Below are 26,203 nucleotides of genomic sequence, written 5' to 3' on the forward strand. Positions count from 1 at the left end.
GCCTGCTTCGTCCCCCCACCCCCCGCCGCCTGCCTCTCTGCCTACTTGTGATCTCTGTCAAACAAATAAGATCTTAAAAAAAAAAAAAAACCCAGGAAATTCAGATTTAAAAACTTAACTCCTGTTTCAAGAGGCTTATTTACTTATAAGCTAACAATGACAAATTTATAGTATTAATATTTCGTGTTAAGAAAAGCAGCTGAGGGGGCCCCTGGGTGGCTCAGTGGGTTAAAGCCTCTGCCTTCAGCTCAGGTCATGATTCCCTGAGTCCTGGGATAGAGCCGCACCACTGGGCTCTCCGCTCAGCAGGGAGCCTGCTTCCCCCTTTCTGTCTGCCTGCCTCTCTGCCTACTTGTGATCTCTGTCTGTGAAATAAATAAATAAAATCTTTTTAAAAAAAAGAGAGAGAGAAGCAGCTGAAGGGCACCTGGGTGGCTCAGTGGGTTAAGCCTCTGCCTTCGGCTCAGGTCATGATCCCAGGGTCCTGGGATCAAGGCCCTCAACGGGCTCTCTGGTTGGCGGGGAGCCTGCTCCCCCCACCCCCCGGCCTGATCTCTGTCTGCTAAATAAACAAAATCTTAAAGAAAAAAAAAATAGTAATAATAATAAAGAGAAGCAGCTGAAATTTGCCTTCAAAAGCTGGGACAGCCTGTCCAGTTTGGTAAAGAAGACACTCTATTGGGAATTGGAAAATGTCCAAAGTCCTAGAAAATCCCAGCTCTGCCACTGGAAGAGTTCAACTTGGCCTCTCAAAACAAGGGAGTTGGATTTGGAGATAGATTTTTATCTCCCTAATATTTTATTACTTTCTTCCCTTTCATTTAAAATTTTGAGGGCATCTGTCTGGCTCAGTCACTTAAGCACCTGACTCTTGATTTTGGCTCAGGTCATGATCTAAGGGTGGTGGGGTCAAGCCCTGCATTGGGCTCCACACTTGGAACAGAGTCTGCTTCTCTCCCCCTTTGTCTCTCTCCTTGCTCACAAGCTCTCTCTCTGAAATAAACATAAAAATCTTAATAAAAAAGTAAAATATAAAAATTTTGAAAACTGTCTCAGTAAAGCATGTGACTCGATCTCAGGGTTGTGTGTTCAAGTTCCACATTGGTATACAGATTACTTTAAATACATACACAGATACATACATACATAAAGATTAATCTTAAAAACTAATTTAAGGTCACTTATGTGTGGTTGTTCTAAAAGTATCCTAAGGACCAGTAATGCACCTAGGAGAAATGAGAGTAAAGCAACCAGTCATTTAACAAAAGAACTCTTAAAGGAAAAAATAAATTGACTTTGTAGCTATCATTAAAGACCTGGCAATTTAACATTATTTTCTTTAAGATTTACAAGTGAGAGAATCCTTTGCTCCATAAATTAACAGCTGATCACTGTCATACTACAGAAAAACATACAACTGGGGAAAGGAAAAAAAAAAAGTAGGGGATAAGGAGGTTCTTAAGCCAAACACAGTATTATTTAATTATTTCTGTAACTTTTTTTTCTCCCCAAAGGATTCAACAGAATCCAGGACACTATCTATAAAATTAAAATTTTATAGTCAACAGAGTAAAGATAGAAAATGAAAAAAGAATGGCAAGGTGAGATGTCTATCCTTAAAAATCTGAATGGTATTAAGACCTCACAGATTATATTCAACACACACCCCTCACTTTGGGCAAGTATGAAAAAGTTAAACAGTAATTAATGGCTATGCTGCAAATGAATGATAAAATATACAAAAACACAAGTTGCACTAATTCCCCAATAATTCTCTAGTCCACAAACACACCTATTTTTACTTATTTTTAATATTAACATAGAGAACATCTCTGGCATATTAACCACTGTGAAAATTCAAGTCAGATCCAATGATCTTAATTTTTTTTTTTTTTATTTGACAAACAGAGATCACAAGTAGGCAGAGAGGCAGGCAGAGACAGAGAGAGTGGGAAGCAGATTCCCCGCTGAGCAGAGAGCCCGATGTGGGGCTCGATCCCAGGACCCTGGGATCATGACCTGAGCCAAAGGCAGAGGCTTTAACCCACTGAGCCACCCAGGCGCCCCAGATCCAATGATCTTTAACTGCAGCAATTGCAAATGTTCAAATCTTTAAAATGGTGACACTATTTCATAAAACTTAGGGTGACCATAAGTTCTGACAGAAGAGCATCCTCAGTTATTCTCGAACTATCCATATCTGAACAATAAATTATATGATCACCCTAAATAGAATATACTGTTTGGGAGGAAAAACAATTTTTCTTTCTTTAAACAGATTATCAAGCTGTGTAGAACATTCTTATCACCAGGTAAATGTATCCTACACAAAAAGATTAATATAACTACCCTTCTGGAATTTCTTCTTTCTGTGGAGGATGACAAAACATCCATGGGCAAAGAAAACATTGAAATTTACATTGAGAATCTCAAATAGACTGTATCTTATGAGAAAATTCTACCTTCTTTAGATCTGTTCTATACCAGTGAAAAGATGCGTAAGTCTGTTTAGCTTTCTTTTATGACAAGTGGCTGTGGTATACATGTGTTAATTTTAGATGAATAACACCACAGGCTTCTAAAAGCAAGAACTATTTGTTCAGAAATACAGCTGACCCTTGAACAATTTAGGGATTATGGGTACCGACCCCTGTACAGTTGAAGACCCAAATGTAACTATGATTTCCCCAAAACTGAACTACTAATAGCCTTCTGTTGACCAAAGGTCTTACAGATAGCACAGTCAATTAACACATATTTTGCATGTTTAAGTATTACATACTGTATTCTACAACAGACTAAGTCAAAAAACAAAACAGAACAAAAACCCTAAGAAAATCATAAAGAAAATTCATTAACAGTATTGTGAAAAAAAAAAAAAATCTGCTTATAGGTAGTCCCACTAAGTTCAAACTTACATTGTTATTCAATGGTTAACAGTAATAATTCCCAGGTTCCAAGTGGTCCCAGGAAAAAGCAAATTTGCGAGGCAGACTTGGGATTTATGCCCTCTCGGGAGTTCAAAATCTGCTGCTACCACTCAGTAGCTATACACATGATGTGTTAGTGGAAATATAGTTCTTTTCATTCGTAACAGTTCGTAGTAATATACCTGGCAAAGTACTTGATTAACAATTGTATCCTCCGTGAGAATATAACTAGAAAGGCAGGGGCTCCTAGCTATTATGCCCATAATCACATTCTCAGCTCTATCGTTATGTCTGGCATGTAGTATATGCTCTACAGTTACTGAATGGAAATGGCTTTTCTGGGTGATTTTTTCCTTTTTCATATATGCAAATGTTATTTAAGTACTTAATGTAGTAGGTCACTGTCAGTTTTACTTTGCAGCAGAAAATACCACATACAATCCTTTTTTTGCTTGGCACTCCAGAATTTAACCTATGCCAGTTAGGCTTCTAATATATGTAACTATCTTTGACAAAAGCCAAGTAATATCCAGTGTTATGTGTGCCAATGGAGCAATTTTTAGTTTCAATTATTAAGTGGCTGACAAATGCATTTAGAAATAAAAAGACTTCCTTGTTATGTGACCACAAACTTAAGAATTATCTGTAACAATCCCAATATACCTAAAAGTTCAGTGATTTTAGAATGCATTCAACTATTCTCCACTTCAAGATTTTAAGTTAAATATAAAAGAAGTCTCAGTAATAAAAAACAATTCAAACATCATTTTATTGGAATCTTCATCCTTCTATGTGGTATTTACTAAATGCATCCATTTCAATTTAATTAAATGTATAAAAAAGAAATGTAGAACATACCCATTTTCTTGTAATACTCTTCCCAAGCCTTGGTATAATCAACCTGTCCAGCTGGAGCTGGATTCTGCTGATCTCCTTGATTAAGAAAAACAAAAACAAAAATACAGTAAGATTAAGGGTTTCCAAAGACATTCTTGGCCCTTTCCTTCTGTTCCTTGAGTGGAGAAATTTGGAGCAGCCTGCTATAGTGACTGAGGGAGCTGTGTGGTAGTGGGATTCTTGCTCCTGCCAAAGACATAGGAAGCAGGAGGTACAGAGACAGTCAACAGAGAAAATCTGTCTATATACAATGGAAGAATAGTCACACTGAGCATTTAATTCATTTGTGAAATAAGGAAACACACTGAATATATAAGGTCTTTCACAATTTATAAGCATGGAAAGGGAAAAAGCTACAAAGAACCCTGAAGTGTTATAATGGAATTGCAGGGGATACGACAGTCTTAGAAATATATACATGTATAAATATTTATGTTGTTTTATGACTGTGTATACAGATATACATGCAGGTAAATTTCCTAGCTTTTTATGCTGAAAGGATTTAGAAGCAATGACACCTTGGTAGCAATGAACACACTGAGTTTGGTTTCTTGGATGATGGTATTTATTAAACGGAATCAGGGTTCCTTGAAAAAATGGCTAATTCTAGAAGCTTGAGCCCAGGAAGCACAAAATAAGAATCTTATTATGCAAGAAAGTAAGGATGTGCTTAAAGAATGACAGACATGTCAAAAGAATACAGGAGCCATCTTGAAGGTACTCCTGATTGGCCAAAGCTAGGGCAATCTGATAATCAAATAGTATAGACCGTTTAAAACACGACATGTTGAACAAAACAGGAGGCCATACTGGTATAAACAGAAAAAATACTTCTTCTCTACAGTACAATACCAAATAAGATATATAAATATAAAATAAATGATGTAAAAAAAATTATCATCATAGTTGTAGCTGAATCAGGAATTTTATCATAAAAGCTGCTGTTAGGAATAGAATACTCCTATTATCTCAGCATAAATTCTCCAACAATTTTTACTTTCAAAGAGAAAAATGCAATTTTATGGTATAGAAACCTGGTGAACACCAACATGATGAAGTGACTATGGTTACCATCTCCAGGAATGAAGCGGGCCAACATTATGTGACCCCATGATATAATGCCTAAGAGCACAGGATTATTTCTGAGGTACTGCCAACTCCCAAACAGGACTTCAAGAGCATGACGTTATTATTTTGAGAAAAAGTTGAAGGAACCTATGTTGATCTATTGTCATTACATAGAACAAAATGTTGGTACTTTTTTGCCAGATGGGATCCTGGATCAGAAAAGAGAAACTGAGGGGACAACTGGTGAAATCTGAGTAAGGGTTCTGCATTCGGACAGTAATGATGTATCAATGCTGAAAGGCTGTTTAAGAGCGCTGTATGATAGTAATGTATTTTTGGAGTAATGCAGAAAGGGTACTTAAGGTTACTGGGACATGATGTGTACAGCCTGATCTTAAAATGATCCTGAAAAACTACTGGTAATGGATATGGACACGTATGACAGGAAAATGGGACAAACGGGAGGTGGGGATAAAATATTAACAGCTAGGTTACCTGGGTGTTCTGTAATGTATCTTACAACTTAAACTTTTATGAAAGTTTGCAATTATTTCAAACTTATTTTCAAAAACGGAAAGTCAGCTCACTGAAGCTATAATTAAATATTGTAAAATTTTAGGTTTCATACATTGATGTACTTCATATATAATTCCAAACACAAGTTTCTACTTCTTTTTTTTTTTTTTAAAGATTTTATTTATTTATTTGACAGAGAGAGATCACAAGTAGGCAGAGAGGCAGGCAGACAGAGGAAGGGAAGCAGGCTCCCCGCCGAGCAGAGCCCGACGCGGGGCTCGATCCCAGGACCCTGGAACCATGACCTGAGCCGAAGGCAGAGGCTTTAACCCACTGAGCCACCCAGGCACCCCAACACAAGTTTCTACTTCTACATACAAAATAAATTCTTTAATTACCATAGTTACCTTGTCCATTGGTTTGGGTTGTAGTTGGTGCACCAGCAGGAGCTGCAGGTGGTGGCTGTGCTTGCTGTTGATAATAGTGAGCATAATAGGCAGCCCAAGCTGCTGAATTTGGATCCGTTCCTGCCTTAGCTAGAATAAACACAAGTTCAACGTTTGCATCTGAAGTCTGTAATCTCTCTCTCTCACACACATACACACTCTTTGGTAGAACCCCAAATTAAATGGCTATCAAAAAATAAACAGTAAACGGGAAGTTTTCAATTCTATTAATTAACATTCATAAGCTTTAATTACAGCCAAGTGAGGTACAGACATTAAGTGATGTTCCTAGAAAATTAGCTGAGTGGCAGAATTAGGATAAGAATAAACATCTTTTGTCTCTAAATTTGATGCTTTGCCTCAAACCATCCTGCTGCCTTGGTTTTTTCCTAAACTGGTTTTGCCTCAAGATAGCAATTCTACATGGCAAATGACTAAAACAAAGGATTTCTAGGAACTAATGTGTACAAGAAACAATTATCTGAGAACTATGAATTCTGTCCTGTCTTGTTTTGGATGTAGAGCCAACATAAAAATCTTAAAAAATAAACAGATTAGCCATATTTCATCTCATCATATTTTACAATAATTATCCTAAAACATACACTTGATATTACTGCCCTACTTGAAATTCTTCATTAATTCCAGAGTCTTTAGGGTTGTTAAAGATTTTAAGTGCGACGTTATCACCACCCAGTTTCTTTAATGATCTAACGCCTTGGCTTGTCCTTCCCATTCTAGCCCTATCTGCCCCCATTTGTCAATATTTTTCCAACACTCAAGTTCTGGTCACAGTAAACTGCTTGTACTTTTCAAAGGTTGCCATGTTCATTATCTGGCCTTTGACCATGTTATGCTTCCTCATTTCATCCTTCATAAAAATCAAACTCATGCAGTAACAGTTTGAGATCTCTCAGTCAGAAACAGAAATCTCTTCTGGACTGTGTCCTTTATATGAAGAATATGGTATGACACTACAGATACATCTTAAAGTTTATATTATCAAGGAAAATGTAATTTCCTTAGCCAAAGTTTGTATCTATATGAAATCTGTGTAGCCTTTATCCCAAATGGGTATCAAGTCTCAGCTGTTTAATAAAGTTTGAGAAAAAAGGAGCAAGGATTCCTAGTGATACAATGACTCAGGTAATACAATTTTAAGGCATTATCCACCCTCCAAACCTTCCTCAAATAATAAATGTATTGCCTTTCTAAGTTGCACGTTTTTATCTTAATTGTGTCATTACCTATATACTAATACAAGTATTTCATTTGACACCATCTCTGGCCAGAGAAACTAAGACAAAACAGACTTCAGAAAACGATACTTGAACTCCTGAATGTGTAGAGGGTGTAACAGAACCAGTCCAACAGTTAGACATAACTAATACATACACAGAGATTTTATTATTCATTCAACATGATTATCCTTCATTTATCATTTTAAAGGTAAGAAAAAAAGATAGAGGGATTAAAAAACTTGCTTACTATCACACAATTATTAAAGGTGTAGCCTTAGGACTTATATGGATCTGTCTCACTCTGAAATCTAAGTTCTTAACTTCTACATAAATTCTTAATAGCCCATTAAAAAAAAAAAGATTTTAGTTATTTATTTGACAGATCACAAGTAGGCAGAGAGGCAGACGGGGGGTGGGGTGGGGGGGGGGAAGCAGGCTCCCCGCTGAGCAGAAAGCCCGATGCGTGGCTCCATCTCAGAGGACTCTGAGATCATGACCTGAGCCGAAGGCAGAGGCTTAACCCACTGAGCCACCCAGGCGCCCCAATAGCCCATATTTTTTTAAATAGAAAAAGATTTAGTTCAGAAAATATGAACTTTGTCATGGCCAAATTTAAATACCAGAATGTTAATAAGTTCACCAAAAAGTTTCATCTAAGTAAATTATTTTGGTTTTTACATAATGCAAAATCTAATATAAGCAGTATCTAACCGTAGCTACCATCTTTTAGCTAAGTGGGTTAACCCACTTCATTTTCCAAAGGCAATGCTGTAAGCCATATTCATCAACCAATTCTTAATGTGGTGACTTCACTACTACTCCCAGTGTGAAATCAAGACTGTGATAGAGACTACTTCTAATTCCCAACACTCTCTCAATCACGTTACTGATCCAAACAGTGCTCATAAGGTGCAATCCTACAAATCCAAGTTCCCCAATATAAATTCACCCCTTAACTCGCTCAAACTCTTGAATCTCTTAAATTATGTGATTTTTCTGTCTAATCACAGCATCCCAGTTGGCTTACAAGAGGGAATGGAAAGTCTTTTCATTCTTAAAAGATGTTTATACTATTACACACTAAATTATATTTAACTCTCTCTCAGTCCATCACAGCATTGCTAACATTTAGAGTGCACTTTTCTGCTATAGAACACAAACTAATCTTTGCATATCCACATCCTAGCACACTCAAGTTGTTTCTTGAATGAGTGCAGTTGTGGTTATTTGCTTATTGTCATGCTGTGCAATCATATTCCAAAGAGCACACTTCCTATGAAATTAAAGTATGTTACAATATAGGGCCACATTTAAACAACAAGAATGTTTAATCAAATTCACTAAAACAGTTGCATTTAAATCAATTATTTAGGTTCTTTTAAAAAATAAATACACTAGTGTGGAAAGGAATCCATAATTCAGTACCTTCCTTGAAACTACTCCAGTGAAAGAGGCCTAAAAGATAGGTAGTAGGTGAGAAAGAAGGATCATAAATAAGTATTAACTGATTTTGATGAATGCCCCTTTGACCATCATGAAAAGAAAACTAGAGGATGGCAGAAGCAGTAACAAGATAGAATGTATATATAAAATCCAGATCTGAAACATGTAACTTAATGTATTTTTGAGTTCTAACATGCAGACATTAAACACAGCCCTGATTTTTACTAATATGTGAAGTTACCATATCAGGAATATGAAAACGGCTCTTATATTTGAGAACTTCAAAGTTTAATACTCAAGTATTAAATGCTCCATTAGACACTCAGATAATTCCATAAATAAACGTACACTATTCTTTCATGGATAATGTCACAATTAACACATTACACATTTTGATGGCACTGGTATTTAAAACTAAGACATTATATTTCTTCCTGTAGCTTCTGGCTTTTAACACTCTGCTCTTATCACTTTGAAAGGGCAGAAAGCCAAATTCAGGTAGAAAAAAGTTCACTGAAAACAAACCATATACACACCAATCTTATACACCATGGTAAAACCAGAAACTAAGACTCCTGCTGAAACAGTCAGTGCAGAAAATGCACACAATGTAGAACTGACATTAGAAAATCTAGGAGGATCACAGGAATGGTAATACAGATTACACATGAATAATAAATGTCTTTTACCTGGATCAGGAGGTGCCTGTTGCTGCCAATGTGGATATGCATTTCCCCACCCCTGGGGAGCATAAGGAGCTGGAGGACCACTGAAAAGAAAGAAATCAATATAAAAATGCAATTTACGAAAAGCTACAATCTTTGGGTGGGGGGGAAACTCCAGAACCAAACTCAATACTTACTGTGGAGCAGGACCGGGTGGTCCTGGATTATAAGGTGCAGGGTTGTATGGTCCCATTGGAGTTCCAGGCCCTGGAGGCCCAGGAGGTCCATGGGGGCCTGGGACACCATGGGGCCCATGGGGTACAGGTGGCCCTAAAGGATTTACTGGACCCTATAAAAAAGCAAAAAGATGTTAAAAAAAAAAATCACAAAAATGGTAATGGCTGAACAAGTCAAAGGCTAAATTAACCTTCCATTTCTACCCTTTTATACAGCCACAAGCAACATATTTTAGATTTTTTTTAGATTTTCCTTCATTTCCTCATTCATGTTGCTTAAACTCTTTACCACACTGACACATGTAAATTCATTACAACCAACGCATCAGCAAAGAACTGAAATGTCTCCTTTACCTTCCATTCTATTCCTTTCAGACTATTCCCTTCTATTATTTTGCTTTCCTTTTTATACTTCTTTTACCACTCCTTTACCATTTCAGTCATGGAAATATGTTGTCTCTAGCTTTTCTTTTTCTATATCCATTCTACATCTACTTATTAAAAAAAAACATTTTATTTATTTATTTGACAGAGAGAGAGATCAAACGTAGGCAAAACAGCAGGAAGAGAGAGAGGGGGAAGCAGGTTCCCCGCTGAGCAGAGAGCCCGATGTGTGGCTTAATCCCAGGACCCTGAGATCATGACCTGAGCCGAAGGCAGAGGCTTTAACCCACTGAACCACCCAGGCGTCCCTGGATCTTCATATTTATATCATACCACATAGTTAATAATGCTTAGTTGATTTTCCTGTTCATAATCCAACTTGTAAAGACCACTAGCCTTCATTTAACTACCCTAAACACAGGTTTTGTGCAGTTAATACGGATAATAACATTTTGGAGCAAACTGCTTAAAATCACATTTGGTTGTCTATTTTCTCACTACAAAATAATGAAGCTAAACTTCGTGATTTTAAAATCCTTTTTATTATTTTAATCTTTCAAGTCTCTACCTCTTGTCATTATCACTCACTTGCGTTATCCATAAACAATCCTTTCCAAAAAGCAAAAATGGATTATTGAAAAAGTTATTTTTACAGGGCTATGTGCCAGACACTCATCCCTACAACCCTGTAAAGCAGCTACTATTATTCTCCTTTATAGATGAACAAACGGGAGGCAAACAAGAGTATAAATAGCTTACTCTAAGGTCACAAAGTTAGTAAATGACTCAGTATTCTGAACCCTAACAACATGACTTGAGAGACTCGTGCTCTTAACCATCATACTAAACTGCTTCTCAGTAACAACCTATCTTTTCGACCATCAAGCTATTAGAAACCTTGATCCATGCATGTTAGGAATCATAAAACCTAAAACCAAGACGTGTCCGTTTTTCTAGCATCAATCTCTGCCACTACCAAGTCTGGAATTATTTTCTTCACGTTTTTAAACACTTACTGTCCATACCACAGAAGTTAAAATGTTTGTATGTATTTTTAGAAGACATTCTTTCTATGTTCTTTTTAAGTAATCTCTACAGATCAACAGCTGCATGCTCTACTGACTGAACCAGCCAGGAACCCCTGTGAGACATTCTTTAAGCATCTTTTATACATCTATTTGTCTTCCTCTATTTGTCTATTAAATCTATTTGTATTCCATCCACAGTGCAGCAAACATCAAGGAGAATTTTCCTAAGAAATTCTAATTGTTATTAGTAACTTAAGATGCTCCCTTACGCGCTATAGTAAAAGAATGCAAGAAAACACTAGCTCTTCATTTATAAGCAAGCACATTTAAGACTCTATGCATTTTTTGTACTACCACCAGGAAACTGTTCTAGTTCTAAAGGAAAAAAATTGCAAATTTGGCCATGTGTCTGAATCACCTGGAACACCCTTCTAAAATTAGATGCTGGGCCCTGTTCCAGACATTCTGAATCAGAGCTGTGTGGTATGTGTAGAGGTGGAAAACATTCAAGTAGTATGTATTTTAAAACTTCCTAAAAGTCACTGTCAGTCTAAGAGTTGGATTTGTAAATTTCTACTCTAAAGTGGGGGATGCATATAATTCATATCTGCCTCACAAGGGTTGAGTAAAGTAAACCCTTATTAAATACTGAATTCCCATTAACTATGTCCTTCAAGTATATTTTATAACCCTCCAACCCTAACATCATATCTGCAAGTAACATCATCTGTTTTCTACTTATCCACACCCAAATACAAGTTTCTAAACCCTTATAAATATATATTTAATTGGGTTATTTTTCACTGCTCGAGAGTCTTCTCTATGTTACATGTACCCATTATATAATGAAACATAGACTAGAAATTGGCATTTTTCTATATAGCAGTTATAGGAACATGTGAATTAATGTCTTATTTAACTAAGAGGGTCTATGCATAAACTGAAGTTAGTTATCTATTTATGTATTTGGTTTTTTTGAACACTTTTTAAAAAAAGATTTTATTTATTCATTAGAGACTAAGCACACAAGCAGGGTCAGGGATAGAGAGGAGCAGGCTCCCCGCTGAGCAGGGAGCCCAATGTGGGGCGCAAACCCGGGACACTCCAGGATCACGACCCCAGCCAAAGGCAGATGCCCAACTGACTGAATCAGGCGTCCCTATTTATTTTTTAAGTAAGCTCTCTGCCCAATGTGGGGGCCTGAACTCACTACCTAGATAATCAAGATTCACATGCTCTACCAACTGAGCCAGGCATGCACCCCTAGAAATTGGAAGTTTAAATCACACTCACACCAATCTTTTCTTCTATAAGTTGCCGCGCATAGTCTATTTGCTGTGGAGTGCCACGAATTGTAAATAATTTCATATTAGGATCTGCATTAGGTGGAGGATTTCTCTGAAGTTCTATTCTTGCACCAGACTGTTGGCTTATGCTTTTTATGGTTTCACCTCCTAAAATCAAAACACAATAATTTCTCTAAAGATCCAAAGGATACAAAAGGAACTACCTAAATGAAAATGGTCACAATTAAGAGAGCCATAAAAAAGTTTTGAGCAGTATCCCATCTACCAATATTCTTTTAGATTTTCCTTTTATTCTACACTTGTAAATCAAGTTCTATAAGGCATTTCATGCTTCTCCTAAAACACATTCAAGTTTTTAAGACCTAAATTAATATGTCTATACCCAACCATAAAATGAATTATAACAGAAACTAACTTATCAAAATATTTGGTTCAAATAAATTGCTTTTACAAGTAACATAAACTAAAACACTTACTAAAAAATCCTAAATTTTAAGAAGATGTGAGTTAGGAAAAAGCAAATGACACAAATATCCAAACCACTTTTTCAGTCAAAAGTTTCTTACACTAATAATTAAAACTGTTGGTCCCTTCTCTAGTAGCCAATGTGATTCATATCACATTTTAATTTTATATATAAAGCTCTTCCTTTATGTTTTCATTACAAATCAATGTAAGATACAGCCAAGGAAAAATCACTGCTACTGGTGTACATTAGAAATAGCGTCCAGAAAAATCAGGTCATGTGTTAAATTTTTCCTATATATCAAAACATCAAGAGTTTAAAATACATTGCCTTTTCCTATTATTAATCCAGTTTTCCCAGTTGGTACAATGAAATTAAATTCCTGTAGTCCACCGGGTGGTCCCATGTTCCAGTTGCCTTGACCTCTACCTCTTCCTCGACCACCAGGTCCAGGTCCACCAGGATTACCAGCCTAGAGAAGGAAAGAAACAAAGTCAACATAGAAGCATACTCTTCTTTCCATGATAAAGTCATTCCATGCCTATCTTCCTCAACCTTCATTTTCCTAAACCAGAAGTTTAAAGAGACTGGGAGATGATATGACTGCCAGTCAACAAGTAATACCCACCATTTTTATACTGTGATAAGCAAGACAATCCACTTACATAGCTACCTTCCTGCTCTAAGACGTCTACCTCAAAGCAAGTTAAACTTCTTAGTTATTAACAAACTATCATCAGACAAATTCTTATATAAAACTAAATGGGAGGGGGGAACCCTTTCAGACTCAATGAAAAATATTTTTTAAATGAAAACAAAACAATGAAAATATTAACATCTGCCAAACCTGAACACTTCGAAGAAGGTCTGTAATAATTTCTGCAGCATGCTGACATCGGTCTGGAGGTCCTGTTATTTGTGCTATTCTATCAGGTGTTGTTCCATCATCTTCAAAACAAACAAAATGGTTTGAGTTAGCAACAATGCATGTCAAAAAAGTAACTGCTAATAACATAGATAATGAAAAATGTACTCACCTGGCTTAAACTGAATTCGAACACCAGCATCATTTTGTATTTTTTTAATCATCTCTCCATTTCTTCCTATTACAATACCAACAGCAAATCTTGGAATGGGGACCTTATACAAAGAAAACTAAGTATTAAGGAAAGCTATTCCCTGAAAATTAACAGGGTAACAAGATTTATATTCTGTACTCTAAGGTGTAAGTTATGGGGAGGGAGGGCAGGAATCCAATGTTAAAGAAGGCTATGTAACACAGAACAGGAAAAATACATGTATTTATGAATCAGTATACAACCATCTCCAAATGGGTATTTTTACTTACATCTATCCCTTCATTTCCTCCTATTCTTGACCCATACTCATTTCGAACTTCTCTGAAACCACCTTGATCACGGATTAACTCTAACACCATTTCCTTGGCTTGCTGAAGTACAAATAAAACACAAAACAAAACACCCAATTTACAAGGCAGGTCTCAAAACATTGTAATTATATTCCTATGTGTTTTGCCCATTCTGTTCCCAAATCCTTCTATGTAAAATATAAACAAGTTTACCTGTACTTTGTATGGGTCTCCTGTAATCCTAAGAGGTTTGTCAGCACCAGTGTTCTGAGGTCCATCTTGAATCATAACCATTTTAACTCCAGCCCGCTCCTATTAATCACAGAAATCATATGTATTAACAAAAGGGAAATGGAAACGAACTGGCTTCAAAACAGATGAAAACTAATCACTTTACAGACTAATACCTGAAGTTGTTTAATAGTTTCTCCCCCCTTTCCAATAACTAATCCTGCCTTGCTAGCTGGAATCATGATTTCTTGAACTGCATTTCCTGGTCCATCACCATGGTGGAAGCCAGGGGCTGGTCTTCCTTTTTCAACAATCTGGTCCAATAATCGTTTTGCTGATCTGTTAACAAATTAGGAGTCAAACAATAAGTTAAGGCATACTCAAAAACTTATCCAAATACAGAAACACAAAGTAATATAATCACATACTTCCCCCATCCCAATTCAGGTTTAGGTGGCTTAAAGCTAATTTGACAATTTTAATTAAGAGAAAATGCCATCAGGGACAAAGAATGATAACACAATAAATTTTCTAGGTATACAATTTGCAGTATTTTTTAGAACAGTCCTAAATGTCCAAGAAGTAGCACTCTACTTTTTTTTCCACTTTACTTTGAAAGTCATCTAAGAATTAAGCTACTCTGCCAATAACTGAATGATATATTTCCAATTTTAAAACACCACTTTGCTCACTCACACATTAAAAATTTATTTATCCATTCAAAAATACTTAAGAAATGTTAACCATATACCAAGTACTATACTAGATAATAGAACTACAACACTGAATGAAATGCACAGGGTCCCTTCTGGTACAGCTTACCTTGATTAAATAACTAAAAACAGCATGTTTGGTTAAGTGCTACAAACAAAATTAAAACAGGATAAGGGGGGCAGAATGTGGACGCACAGAGATATGCTATTTCATGCAAAGCAGACATAAAAGACTACTGATAAGATATCTGAACTAAAATGTAGAGGAAGAGAGGGAGTAACTATGAAAATATCAGAGGGCAAAATGTTCCAGAGAGAAGAAACAGGAATTTGCAAAGGTCTCAGATGAGAAGCAAGCTTGGTGTGCTGAAAGAACAGAAGCTAAATGGGGCTTAAACACAGTGAGTTGGGAGAAGAGAGGTAAAAAATGAAGTGAGAAAGGTGGCAGGTAAATCAAGCCATGATAAAGACATAGTGAAGCATTAGAGAATCTGAGCAAAGTAATGACATAAACTGATTCACATTATTTTTTTTAAGATTTTATTTATTTTTATTTGACAGGGAGAGAGAAAGCGAGAGAGGGAACACAGCAGAGGGAATGGGAGAGGGAGAAGCAGGCTTCCCGTGGAGCAGGAAGCCCAATGCAGGACCCGATCCCAAGACTCTGGGACTATCAACTGAGCCGAAGGCAGACGCCCAACGACTGAGCCATCCAGACACCTACTGATTCACATTTTAAAAAGATCATATGGCTATACTATTCTAAGAACAGACTACTTCTGAACAAGCTAAAAAGAATGGAAACATGTTGAAATATAGACAAATGGTCACAGACAAGGTAATAGTATAGAAGATGGCAAGAAGAGGCTGGATTCCAAATAAATTTTGAAGAAAAATGACCAAAGTGTTGCTTATGGATAAATGAAAGACAAGAAAAAGATAAAGGTAATTAAAAAAAATTTTTAAATTTATTTTGGAGTGCTCATGTTCAGGGGTGAGGCAGGGGAAGTGGTAGGGGAAGAGGTTCAGGCAGACTCTGCTGAGTGCACAGCCCAACCTCACGACCCAGAGATCAAGGCCTGAGCTGAAACCAAGAGTCTAGTGCTTAATATACTGTGCCAACCAGGTACCCAAAGAAAAAGATAAGAGTATTAAAACAGTGCTGCCATATACTGAGGTGAGTAGAGGACAAAGCAGACTAGATAACGGGGTGGAAAACAATTATGAACAATTCAAATTCTGAAATGTCTAGTAGACATTCAAGTGGAAATACTAAGTGAGCAGCTTGATAGGATTCTGTAAGTTAGAAAAAGAGAGCAAGGCTGAAAATAGCAATTTAGGAATACATAAAATTTATGATGTATTAATATTAAAACTTTAATATTACATATTAAAGTTTGTGAAAGAATAAATGAAGTCATCTGAGGAGTACACGTAGACAGACTGTAGGAGGACTGAATTTTGTGGCACTTTCATACTGAAAGGCCAGGAAGATAAAGGTGGACGACCAAGAATGACTGAGAAAGCAGCTAGGGAGGGAGTATCTCTAGGAAAGTCGTTCCCTGTGTCAAACAACATTGATGGGTGGAAAGATGGAGAGGCCGTATGTGATCTTGAAAAAAGCAACTTCAATGGAGCCATGGGAGTAAAAGTCTGATTCAAAGAAGTTCAAGACAAAATGAAAACAGATGCAAACGACATGGTGAAGAGAGCTACTCCTTTTAAGGAGTTTTATTGTGTAAGGAGGCAGAAGCAGAAATGTGAGTTTCAAGGTTTTGTTAAGATGGAGGGATTTTTCAGCATCTTTGTATCTTGTTAGAAATCAGCTAGAAAATGGGAAAACTAATAGTGCAGGATAAAAATCAGTTAAATTCAGGGGCAATGTCCTTCAGGTAGGAAAGAGGGGCTGGCTTCAGGCATATGATTTCATACTTACTGGACAGATTCAGGTGTTCCAGTTAGCATACAAGACCTTTCTGGAAGGCCACCACTGTCTACAATTAAATAAAAAACACAAAAATATTTTAGGCCAAAAAAAGATTATAGTATCACTTTCGATAGTTACTTAATATGCTAATTTCCCAGTCACTTTGAAAATAGCTAGAAAATAACATTACCAGGAGCTATCTGTATTTTGCATCCAGATTCTTGTTGTATGCGTGAAATCTGTTCACCACCTCTGCCAATTACTAGTAAAGAAAAAAGAAAAAAAATTATTTGCTAAGACTGTAAAGTATGTTTTGATTGTTTTCAAAACTTTAAAAATTAGGCTACTTACTAAATCCAACCATTCCATCTGGAACTTTGTATTCTTCTGTCATTACAGACCTGCTAACAAAAAACAAAAACTAACATTTTCCTTCAAAGAAAGAGAACTGATTACATTCAAAAGGTAATCCAATAAAAATGGAAGTCTAATGGCTTAAACTAGGTTTTCAGGCATATATTCAGAGTCAAAATGCAGCTTCTAGTTCAAGTCAGAATCTTAATGGGACACACACCAATTGAGGAGGGTATGGTAGATAAATAGTCTGAAAGCATTAACTGCAAAGGAGCTGGGGTGGAGGTTCAGGGAATGCTTCTTAACAATTATTTTCATTCGCTTTAGTTCTTCAAATATGTGGCTAATTCTATCTTCCTTCCAAATTACAAATGTATCTCACTCAAAAGGAAAAATGATCATTCTGTTCTCAACTAAAATGGACAGAAATGAATAAACAAAAAAGAATATACAGGCACATATTCACTATATACTAATTTGTGTTTTCACAGACATTTCAACTAAAACTTGCAAAGTACTCTTCGAAAAGCCTTTCACTATACCTTTGCTGCTGATGCATCGGTGGTAACTGTGTTCCAAAAGCTACCAAAAAATCAAATAAAATGAAAACTTTAAATTTAAGTTCACACATATTTAACAATAGAATTATATCAAGCAATACTAAAATCTTTCCCATACACACAGAAAACACCACCTTTCAGAATGAAGTTTTAGGCAGAATACTTAAATCAACATTGACAGTGGGCAATAAAGTCAGTGAAACAGCAGGTATCATTAGCAATGGCATAGAAAGAAACTGTTCTTTCTCAAGGGGCACAAGCTTAGGTTAAAAAATGGAGTTATAAAATTGAATATGAAAATATTTTAGCAATCAAATCGTAAGAATATATGTCTAGCCATAATTCAAGTGAGAGATTATGAAGACAAGAAGTATTATTTACAAAGACATTCATTCTAAAGTATTCTGGCCATCAACTAACTCCAAAGACACCCAATAAAAACTAGGAAAAAAACTCTGATATTAAAATTCAGTTACTTTAGCTTTTAACCCAATTTAAAATACTTACAGTCATTTTGAGGAGCAACTTTCTTAGCGTCTGGTTGATCTGCAAAATTAAGAGCCTTTTAACTTTTTGCCAGTAAGTACAAATACAAGACTTAGCTAACCCGTGCCCAAGCAAGAATATCAATGTAAACACTTATTGAAACAGCTGTAGGTAATTGTTGATCATTTGAACCAAAAGTGACAAAACTTATCCCAAACTTAGTAATCAAAAGAAACATTACATTTCTTTCATTCTTTTCATGTTTAAAAGATGCACAGACATTTAAAAAAATTCTTTTTTATTTTATCAAATCACTGACCTTAATGTATGTTAAGCACTTTAGAATGATACAAAACAAAGTATTTAGGTCCATTACTAGCAAAATATCACATGCTAAAGGCTAATGATGCTTCCCACTGTAGGAACTGAAGACTGGAAGAAAAACAGAACCTATCAAAATGTGAAAATTTGACATATCAAAGTTGAGTGACCACAAGGCTATGCAAAATAATAAAAAAATCACATTACAAGGCAATCTCAATCTAAACTATTCTACTGTTCCTAACCAAACATTTCACGGCATACGCTTCAGCAGAAAAACTCAAAGCAACTACATGACTACCTTCATCTACATCCTTTACACAGATGAATACAATGCATACCTTAGAATAGACAACTACATCTGAAAGTACTGCATTTTCCTCCCCCCTTCAAACTTTAATGATTAAACATCAGAATGTTGTGCAGCAAAAATTCAGACACATAATCCAAGAATTATTTGTGTCCATTTAAGAATCCACTGGTTTATTTCACGGTTACATACTAAACACAGGTAATAAATAAAAATTCCTGCCTTTAAAAGGAGAGGGCATTCCCTCCCAGTGTGTTGTACTGCTCGGACTTGTCCAAGAGCCATCTACACATAAAATAAAAAGAATACATTACATACAACATCTGAAGCATCATTAGCTCATTTTTTTTGTATATTAAAACCTCACTATAAATGTGAAAGACACTTAAATAAAAGGAAACCAAGTACACCTGGTCAAAAGCTACAAATACATTCTACAGGCTCATTCAGAATCCTCCTTAAAAAAAAAATTAAGTAAATAAAAGGGCAAAAAGAAAATGTATCAAAATTCATACATCAAATCTAAAACAAAAAATACTTGCAGACTTCTAAGTTCAGAAGCTTCAACAATTACGTTTTTTTTAAAAAAATGCAAAGCACTGTAAATCTGTTTTAAGCCACATTTTGAGTTAAACCTGAAACACAAAACAAGGTACTAAAACAAAAAAAAGTAACATAAAAAAAGGTATAACCTGCAACACACTACAGTAGCAAGCTATAGCAACATCAACCTTTAAAGTGAAATCTGAAATAGCACAACAATAAAAACATAGCATATAAAGATTAATTCACATATGATGAGAAAAACCAGTGAAATGTCTTCTAAACATTTTATATTTTTGTTCTTTTCAGTATATTAACAAGATGTCTGTGCAAACTGTCAATCTGGCACAATCCTAAAAGAGAAAATGTTGTTTTCTACTAAGACAGAACTGGCTGATTGACTCAAAATTTTACCTACCTTGTCTAAGGTCTTCCCCCCACTTTTCTCCTGAGGCCAACATAAACCTTACAATTTTAAGAACATTATAAAAGCAATGTTTCAGTAAAAAAAAATATGAAAAATATTGAAAATCACCTTCAACTAACCTGTGTCTGAAACAATTAAAATACTTATGACTATAACTTACCTCCATCTTCCAAAGGTCTTTTTTGTCCCCCATAACCATAGTCATTTGAATTCAGTGATGTACCAGCATCACCTCCAATTTTTGCTGCAATCTTAAAAAACAAAAGCACATCATCATTAAGGATAACATCATAACTACTATACACTACTTAGTGCTATAGTTTCTCATATATATGTATATGTATATATATATACACATATATACACACCAAGTATCTAATACATAAAAAAATTAATATGAAAGAAAAACAAAAATTACAGGGCCATGTATTACTATCATTAATACCATTAATAACTTCAAGGAGTTAAAAATTTATCATCATCTGGAATTAAGCTTCTGATAAATTTCTGTAAGAACAAACAAAGAAATAATCAATCAGGAATCTTCAGAATCAACTGACCACGTAAATAGCTTTGGGAAAAAAGTGGTTCTAATTCTATCTTCTCCATGGCTCTCTCCCATGACACTTCAAAAATGTGCTGTAGGCACAGAGAATGTGAACACCTTATGGGATTCCAAAGCTGTGTTGTCTAATAAGGTAGATGCTAGCCATACATGGTTATTTATTAAGTACTTCTGGCTAGGCTGAATTAAATATTAAGTACACAAATGGATACTGAAAACTTAAAGAGTGGAAAGCATCTCAGTTTTTAAAAAAATTGTACACATGTAACGTTTTGGTTATGTGGCATTAAATATGTGACTTGCATTATATTTCTATCACACAATCCTATTCTATGGAAACATGGGAGTGGGGGAAGCCTGGAAAGCTGTATCTCAAAGAAAAGTCTCAGCTACAAAAAATAAATCATTTCATTCCTAAAGACTTCTTTACAGTGGGGCAAGTAACTGCTTACACTTACCTAAACTTATTAAAAAAAAGAGCAGCCTCAACTCATAGACAGGACACAATCAGCAAAAGAAAATGTATGTTTTTTCATATATTTCAATATATTCAGTACATTGAGTAAGCACAATATACTGAATATATTGAATAAACTCAATATACTGAATATATTGAACAAATTCAATATATTCAATATATTTCATGTATTTCTTTATGAGTATTTACTTCATTTTTTATGAAATGAGATATGGAACTAAGACTGCTGAGTGCCAGCAATAGGCAAAATTCCATACTGTATGTTTTATACTAATTTTGTCACCGAATCATCACAACGACCCTAAGAGATGGGAATACTTAGTGAGATAGTGATCCATTTTACAGGAGAATCTCAAGCGAACTTAACTCAAGTTATATGGTAAGTCAACGGAGGAGATGTTCCAATTTCTACATAGCTCCACGCTAATTACTAGAAGGGGGTAAGCACCAAATGTGAGTGATACGCTCATTAGAGCTTCATTACATTATTCTGCTAATTCTGAGTATGTCTGAAATTTTCCATGATAAAAAATTACTCAGAAAATTCAAACATCTGGTGCCTAGAATTTCCCCAAAGAATCCTGATGTGAACTAAGCCAACTGCTTCATGCTTCATTATAATTAGAAAACTGAAAGGATTAAGTATACTCAAAGACTTGAGTCTTAAAATCCACTTACGTATCACTTAAAATTGAATATATATTCAATTCCCAACTGTATTTCCTAGGGTTTCTAGATTTCCCTTTTTCTCCCAAAGCACACCAGGATTAAATATTAAAAATGCTTGATTTAAAAAAGGCTTGGGGGGGGGGCACCTGGCTGTCTCAGTCAGAACAATCTGTGACTCCTGAACTCAGGGTCCACATTGGGTGTAGAGATTACTTAAAACAAACAAACAAACAAACAAAAAACAAAAAAAGGCTTTGGTCAATCTAACCTTCCTTAATCATCCTTTCACTTACTCAAAAACCTGTTCCAGGTCTTTGGGCAGCTATAAAAATCTTATTTCTTTTCTGAAAGGTTTCTTCATCAAACCTGAAAACAACTGCTTTTCCACCAAGTTTTTAAAGGTTTAATTAACATTTGAATTGTTCCTTATTACTTAAATACACTGCCTGGTACTGATTTTAGAATAACTATTTCAGGCCAGACAAGACAATAACTACTGATGATCTTAAGCCGTGAGTACCTTCTGCAGTTAGCTTTTGTAAATGCTGCATGAGTTTGCAGAACACCACTCCTTGAACGCCAAGGAACTTCTGCACAGAGAAAGGATACTTATTTATACCTCCCTATTATTCATTATTCACTGAATAGTTCTAAAACTATCCAAATGAAGATGAAAGGTTGATACTTAGTTCACTCAAGAGAATTAGTAACACCATCTTAAACATTCAGAAACAGTACAAAGACATTAGAAAAGAACTACTCAGTAAGAATACTAACAACTATTTTTAACACTGTCCTCTCCTACAACAGAGGAATTTATCATAATCAAACTTTGCTATCCTATTACCAAATGTAGAAACAACCCCCCCAGAAGCCTACTCAAGTGTTAGTTTTCAACAGAAATTAATGTTAACTGAAAAACAACAATTCTATTTTATAAAATTTTCATTGCATTCAAACAACAATTGCAGCTTGCATCACTTTTACAATCAAGGAAGAGATTCCAAGAATAACTGAGTACTTAAAGACTAATAGTTGTTTAGAAGCTAAAGAATCAAGGCTTATACTCTTGCTTTAATGCATGTTCTACCAACGATGGAGTCCACTCTGATTCACTTCTATCTTCCCAATGTCAAGGAGAAAAAAGGTAGAGAGATACATTTTGATCTTTCAACATTTCAGAGACAAACCTGCCTTAGTGTGATCACCAAACTCCTAACCAAAGAATCCCAACCCACCCTTTCGAGTTACAGCTTGAAATACACAAATAGAAATCTCTCCAGTGTACCGGCTGGAAACCCTAAACTAGAGAAGCAATCTGGTGCCCCTGTGCTGAATTTAGCTCAGAGAGTATTTAAAAATCTGGAAATTACACATTAAAAAAATAAGCCATTGGAATTCTCTGGAAAAATGATTGAGCAATTTGGTCTAAATTACCAGATGGCAAAATGAGCTAGGCAGTAACCACTTGTCCTACATTAACAAAGAACCGTCCAGTTAAAAAAAGCCAAGAGCATCCCCGTTAGTACACAGCTCTGAGGGCAAGAAGCTGTTCTTACACCTCTTCCTTCCAAGAACACTGCATAATACGCTGGACAAAGAAAAGAAACTTAAGGTTAGATGAAGATTTTGGAAATATAATCCAGCATACTTTTAACATAGATAAGGAAAAAGTAGTTCAGATATTAACCTAACTTGTTTCTTCAGTCCAAGTACTCCTCCCTGTATTCCATTTATATATTAGACAAGCAGCTATAACTGACATTATAGAGGCATCTTCAAAAGTAATCAGAAGGGGAAATTCAAATCAAAAGCCAAATTTAGGAATCTCAGGCTTAAGATCAATTCTGTAAAGAAACAATCAAATTATTACAGCAAGACATCTATAAAGAATCATATCATTACAACAAGAGCATTGAGGCAGCTGACCTATTGGCATAAAAAGAGAGTACAGGAAATCCACAGTTTGAGGGCAATTTCTGTATTTAAAAAAGCCATCTAACATAATCAAGAAATTACAGCTTAGCCAAATAATTAAGTCCAATTTTTAATTAAAGCATGGCAACCTAAGGCCTTTCAGAAGTTGTATTCATCTGTACTCACCTCAATTTCCACCCTCTTCCCCAACCAACATTATCCTCCAGTGACTTCATTCCTGGGTTCCTGTCATTCCAAAACCCTCATACCTTTGCACATGCTGCTTCTTTTTTCCACTGATCAAACTTTCACTCATTCTTTAATGCCTTGCTTAAAATATCAGTCCTTTGGCAGTCAGGCACCCCACTCTTTGGTGTTGTGTACAGTGCCTGACTCACAGCAGGAACTCTATAAATGTTTACAAAACAAGTGGATAAATTAACGGTGCCCATTTTTGTCTACTCCTCTCTAAATGCATTAATCAGACACTACTATTCATTTGCATTTGGTTCCTTGATTGTATCATCACTTCCTAGAAGGCAGAAATACAATTCACACAGTAAAAAAATCTCTAGTATCTAAGTTCAGTGTGTAGCACAAATTAATTCAATACACTGGTCAAATAAAGTAATGCAGATGAGTCCTTCAACCAATCTAATAATAACCCTCTAACAGTTTATGTCATTATATAAATGTTTCAGTCACTATTACAAAAACGTTCAGATGAACGAAAATTCAGGTGAAAAATTACACAATTCGTATTAATGGTGACTTTTGACTATTTCTGATCATACACAACTACAGGTAAGTTTAATTATATGTTCACATTATAAAAATAAGAGCCACTTGTTACATTATTACAGACTTCACGCAGGTTGACTCAAATGCTTTGATGCAACTGGAGAGTGAAAAAGGTTAACAAAGTTAACTAACGCAAACAAAACATACCACAAAATTAGTTTCTGATTCCCGTTCGCTTAACGCTATAATCTAAAAATGTCGTAACTAGAATAAAATTACTTTGCTTACATACAACATCACACACTTTAAGTTATAGTTATGTTAAGGGACCATCTAATAAAGTTCCAATTAAGAAGCCTTTAAATTTCCGGGAGCAATTTTTTTTCCCCCCGTTTGGGAAAGAACTGCCTTCAGGGCAAATGTACTCACCTACGTAATACAAAGAGGTCTGGTCAGTTTACGACTCTGAACAGAGAGGCAGATTCAAACTGAAACTCGGATATAATAGGCCTGAAGCCATTTTGAGAAGTAAGAGGAAAGGGCTGGTAGAACCCACTGACACATAAATCCTGCTCTGAGGAAGGATTCTAACACGGGATACTAGTGCTCTCTTCCTTGTAGATGTGAAAGTGAATGATACAGGAAGATTAATTTTGAGACAGCCCGAATGAGCTGGAAGCTGTAAAGACTGCTGTACTGACATATCCCTCCCTTATCACGGTTCCTGAGGACAGACCTTAGTCCTCTCCCAAACTCATTACCAGAACCTTCCATACTATTGTGTAAAAACTACGCGCGCTTTATCCCACGGAAAACGTTCAATCTGAAAAAAAGGAAATGCCACGCTAACTCTTCAGTGAAAGCAGCGCGACTGCCGCAGAAACGATAGACCTGAAGCCATCTATGCGTAACACGCGTTGGGTTCTAAATAGCTTAGACGCCAAGATACACAAAACCGAGCTCCGGCCTCCGAACTGTTTTACCAACGTGGGGAACCATAAATCTCCTCACATTTCAGAGCCCGGAAGGGCACTTCTTTCCTCTTCCTCACGCGCGAAGAAGTAGCGGCCTACTCAGCCAGCGGCCAATTACCGTGAGCGTTCGGGATCCCGCCGCACGGTCCAGACTTACCTGCCGTGCTCTCTGCAGCGCATCTTTGAAAGCATCGTTAACTCCCCCACCACCGCCGCCGCCGCCTCCACCACCAGCTGAGCCAGAAGAAGGTGGAGGCACTGTTGAGTAGTCTGCCATGCCTACGCTACAGTGGCCGCTGCCGCTTCTTCGCAGACACCTTCCCTTAGCCAACTGCTAAGAAAGAAAGAAAATGGCGGCCGTCGAGCCTGTATCACATTCTTGTGCGACCATCGTGCCGTAAAGGGGCGGAGACTGAAAGGAGAAAATCTCGCGATGTTTTGAGGCAACGAACCGGTGTGGGGGGTGGGGCTGAAAAAAAACCAAGGAGAGGCCGAAGGATGTCGCGAGACTTGTGTTTAAGATCTCGCGAGAGTGGATTTTATTTTGGCGCCTCCTCTGCGCGCATTCTCTTGTTGAGACTGTGTTGCTTCTACTTCCGGGGTGGTGGGTGCGACTGGCGCGGCGACCCCGGTTTGCTTGCATTTTTGAAGACCTCAAGAAAGAGTAGTTGGTTTTTATTGGTTGTAGACTCGGGGAGGGACTGTGGATTAGTTTCGCGCGTAGGGTCATTTTCTGTTTCCAAGGGAAAGAGGGTAACGTCGACAGGCGTAAAGACGACGCTACAGTATCTCGAGAGCGCCGCAACCAGGAGTGTGCCTGGGAGAAGGGCGCCCGGGACGCCACGCGGATATGTTTCAGAAAACGTCCTCCCGGCCCGGCGGGATTTCGTCCTGATTTTCAGGGTAGTAAAGTGTCCCTGTATTTTACTTGTAGATTGTCAGATGTGTTTTATCACAATTGGGGATGAATTCAGGCTTGAGGCCTCTTCGT

The 26,203-nt window shown here is 36.5% G+C and overlaps 1 protein-coding gene across 17 annotated transcripts in view; it reads right to left on the reverse strand.

Moving 5' to 3' along the window:
• Nucleotides 1–25,612, reverse strand: part of FUBP1 (far upstream element binding protein 1) — a 34,045-nt gene extending 8,433 nt beyond the window's left edge. For 7 of the 17 annotated variants that reach the window (XR_006383179.1, XR_006383176.1, XR_006383177.1 and 4 more), the window contains exons 1-19: nt 25,370–25,612; nt 20,029–20,119; nt 19,121–19,183; nt 18,289–18,327; nt 17,764–17,803; nt 17,219–17,271; nt 17,058–17,129; nt 16,877–16,934; nt 14,404–14,566; nt 14,210–14,308; nt 13,976–14,077; nt 13,665–13,767; nt 13,475–13,575; nt 12,958–13,099; nt 12,148–12,308; nt 9,404–9,555; nt 9,231–9,310; nt 5,810–5,947; nt 3,789–3,863 (exon numbers count right to left, since the gene is read on the reverse strand). Coding sequence is in view for 13 of the 17 variants with exons in the window: in XM_044238509.1 (XP_044094444.1) it covers nt 3,789–3,863; nt 5,810–5,947; nt 9,231–9,310; nt 9,404–9,555; nt 12,148–12,308; nt 12,958–13,099; nt 13,475–13,575; nt 13,665–13,767; nt 13,976–14,077; nt 14,210–14,308; nt 14,404–14,566; nt 16,877–16,934; nt 17,058–17,129; nt 17,219–17,271; nt 17,764–17,803; nt 18,289–18,327; nt 19,121–19,183; nt 20,029–20,119; nt 25,370–25,489 (1,852 nt within the window). In the remaining 4 variants the exon portion in view is untranslated. The remainder of the gene's footprint in view (nt 1–3,788; nt 3,864–5,809; nt 5,948–9,230; nt 9,311–9,403; nt 9,556–12,147; nt 12,309–12,957; nt 13,100–13,474; nt 13,576–13,664; nt 13,768–13,975; nt 14,078–14,209; nt 14,309–14,403; nt 14,567–16,876; nt 16,935–17,057; nt 17,130–17,218; nt 17,272–17,763; nt 17,804–18,288; nt 18,328–19,120; nt 19,184–20,028; nt 20,120–25,369) is intronic. The other 10 variants (XM_044238513.1, XM_044238508.1, XM_044238518.1 and 7 more) reach the window with 8 other exon arrangements.
• Between the last annotated feature and the right edge of the window lie 591 nt (nt 25,613–26,203).

Source organism: Neovison vison, chromosome 2 (assembly GCF_020171115.1).
Source record: "Neovison vison isolate M4711 chromosome 2, ASM_NN_V1, whole genome shotgun sequence".
NCBI lineage: Eukaryota > Metazoa > Chordata > Mammalia > Carnivora > Mustelidae > Neogale > Neogale vison.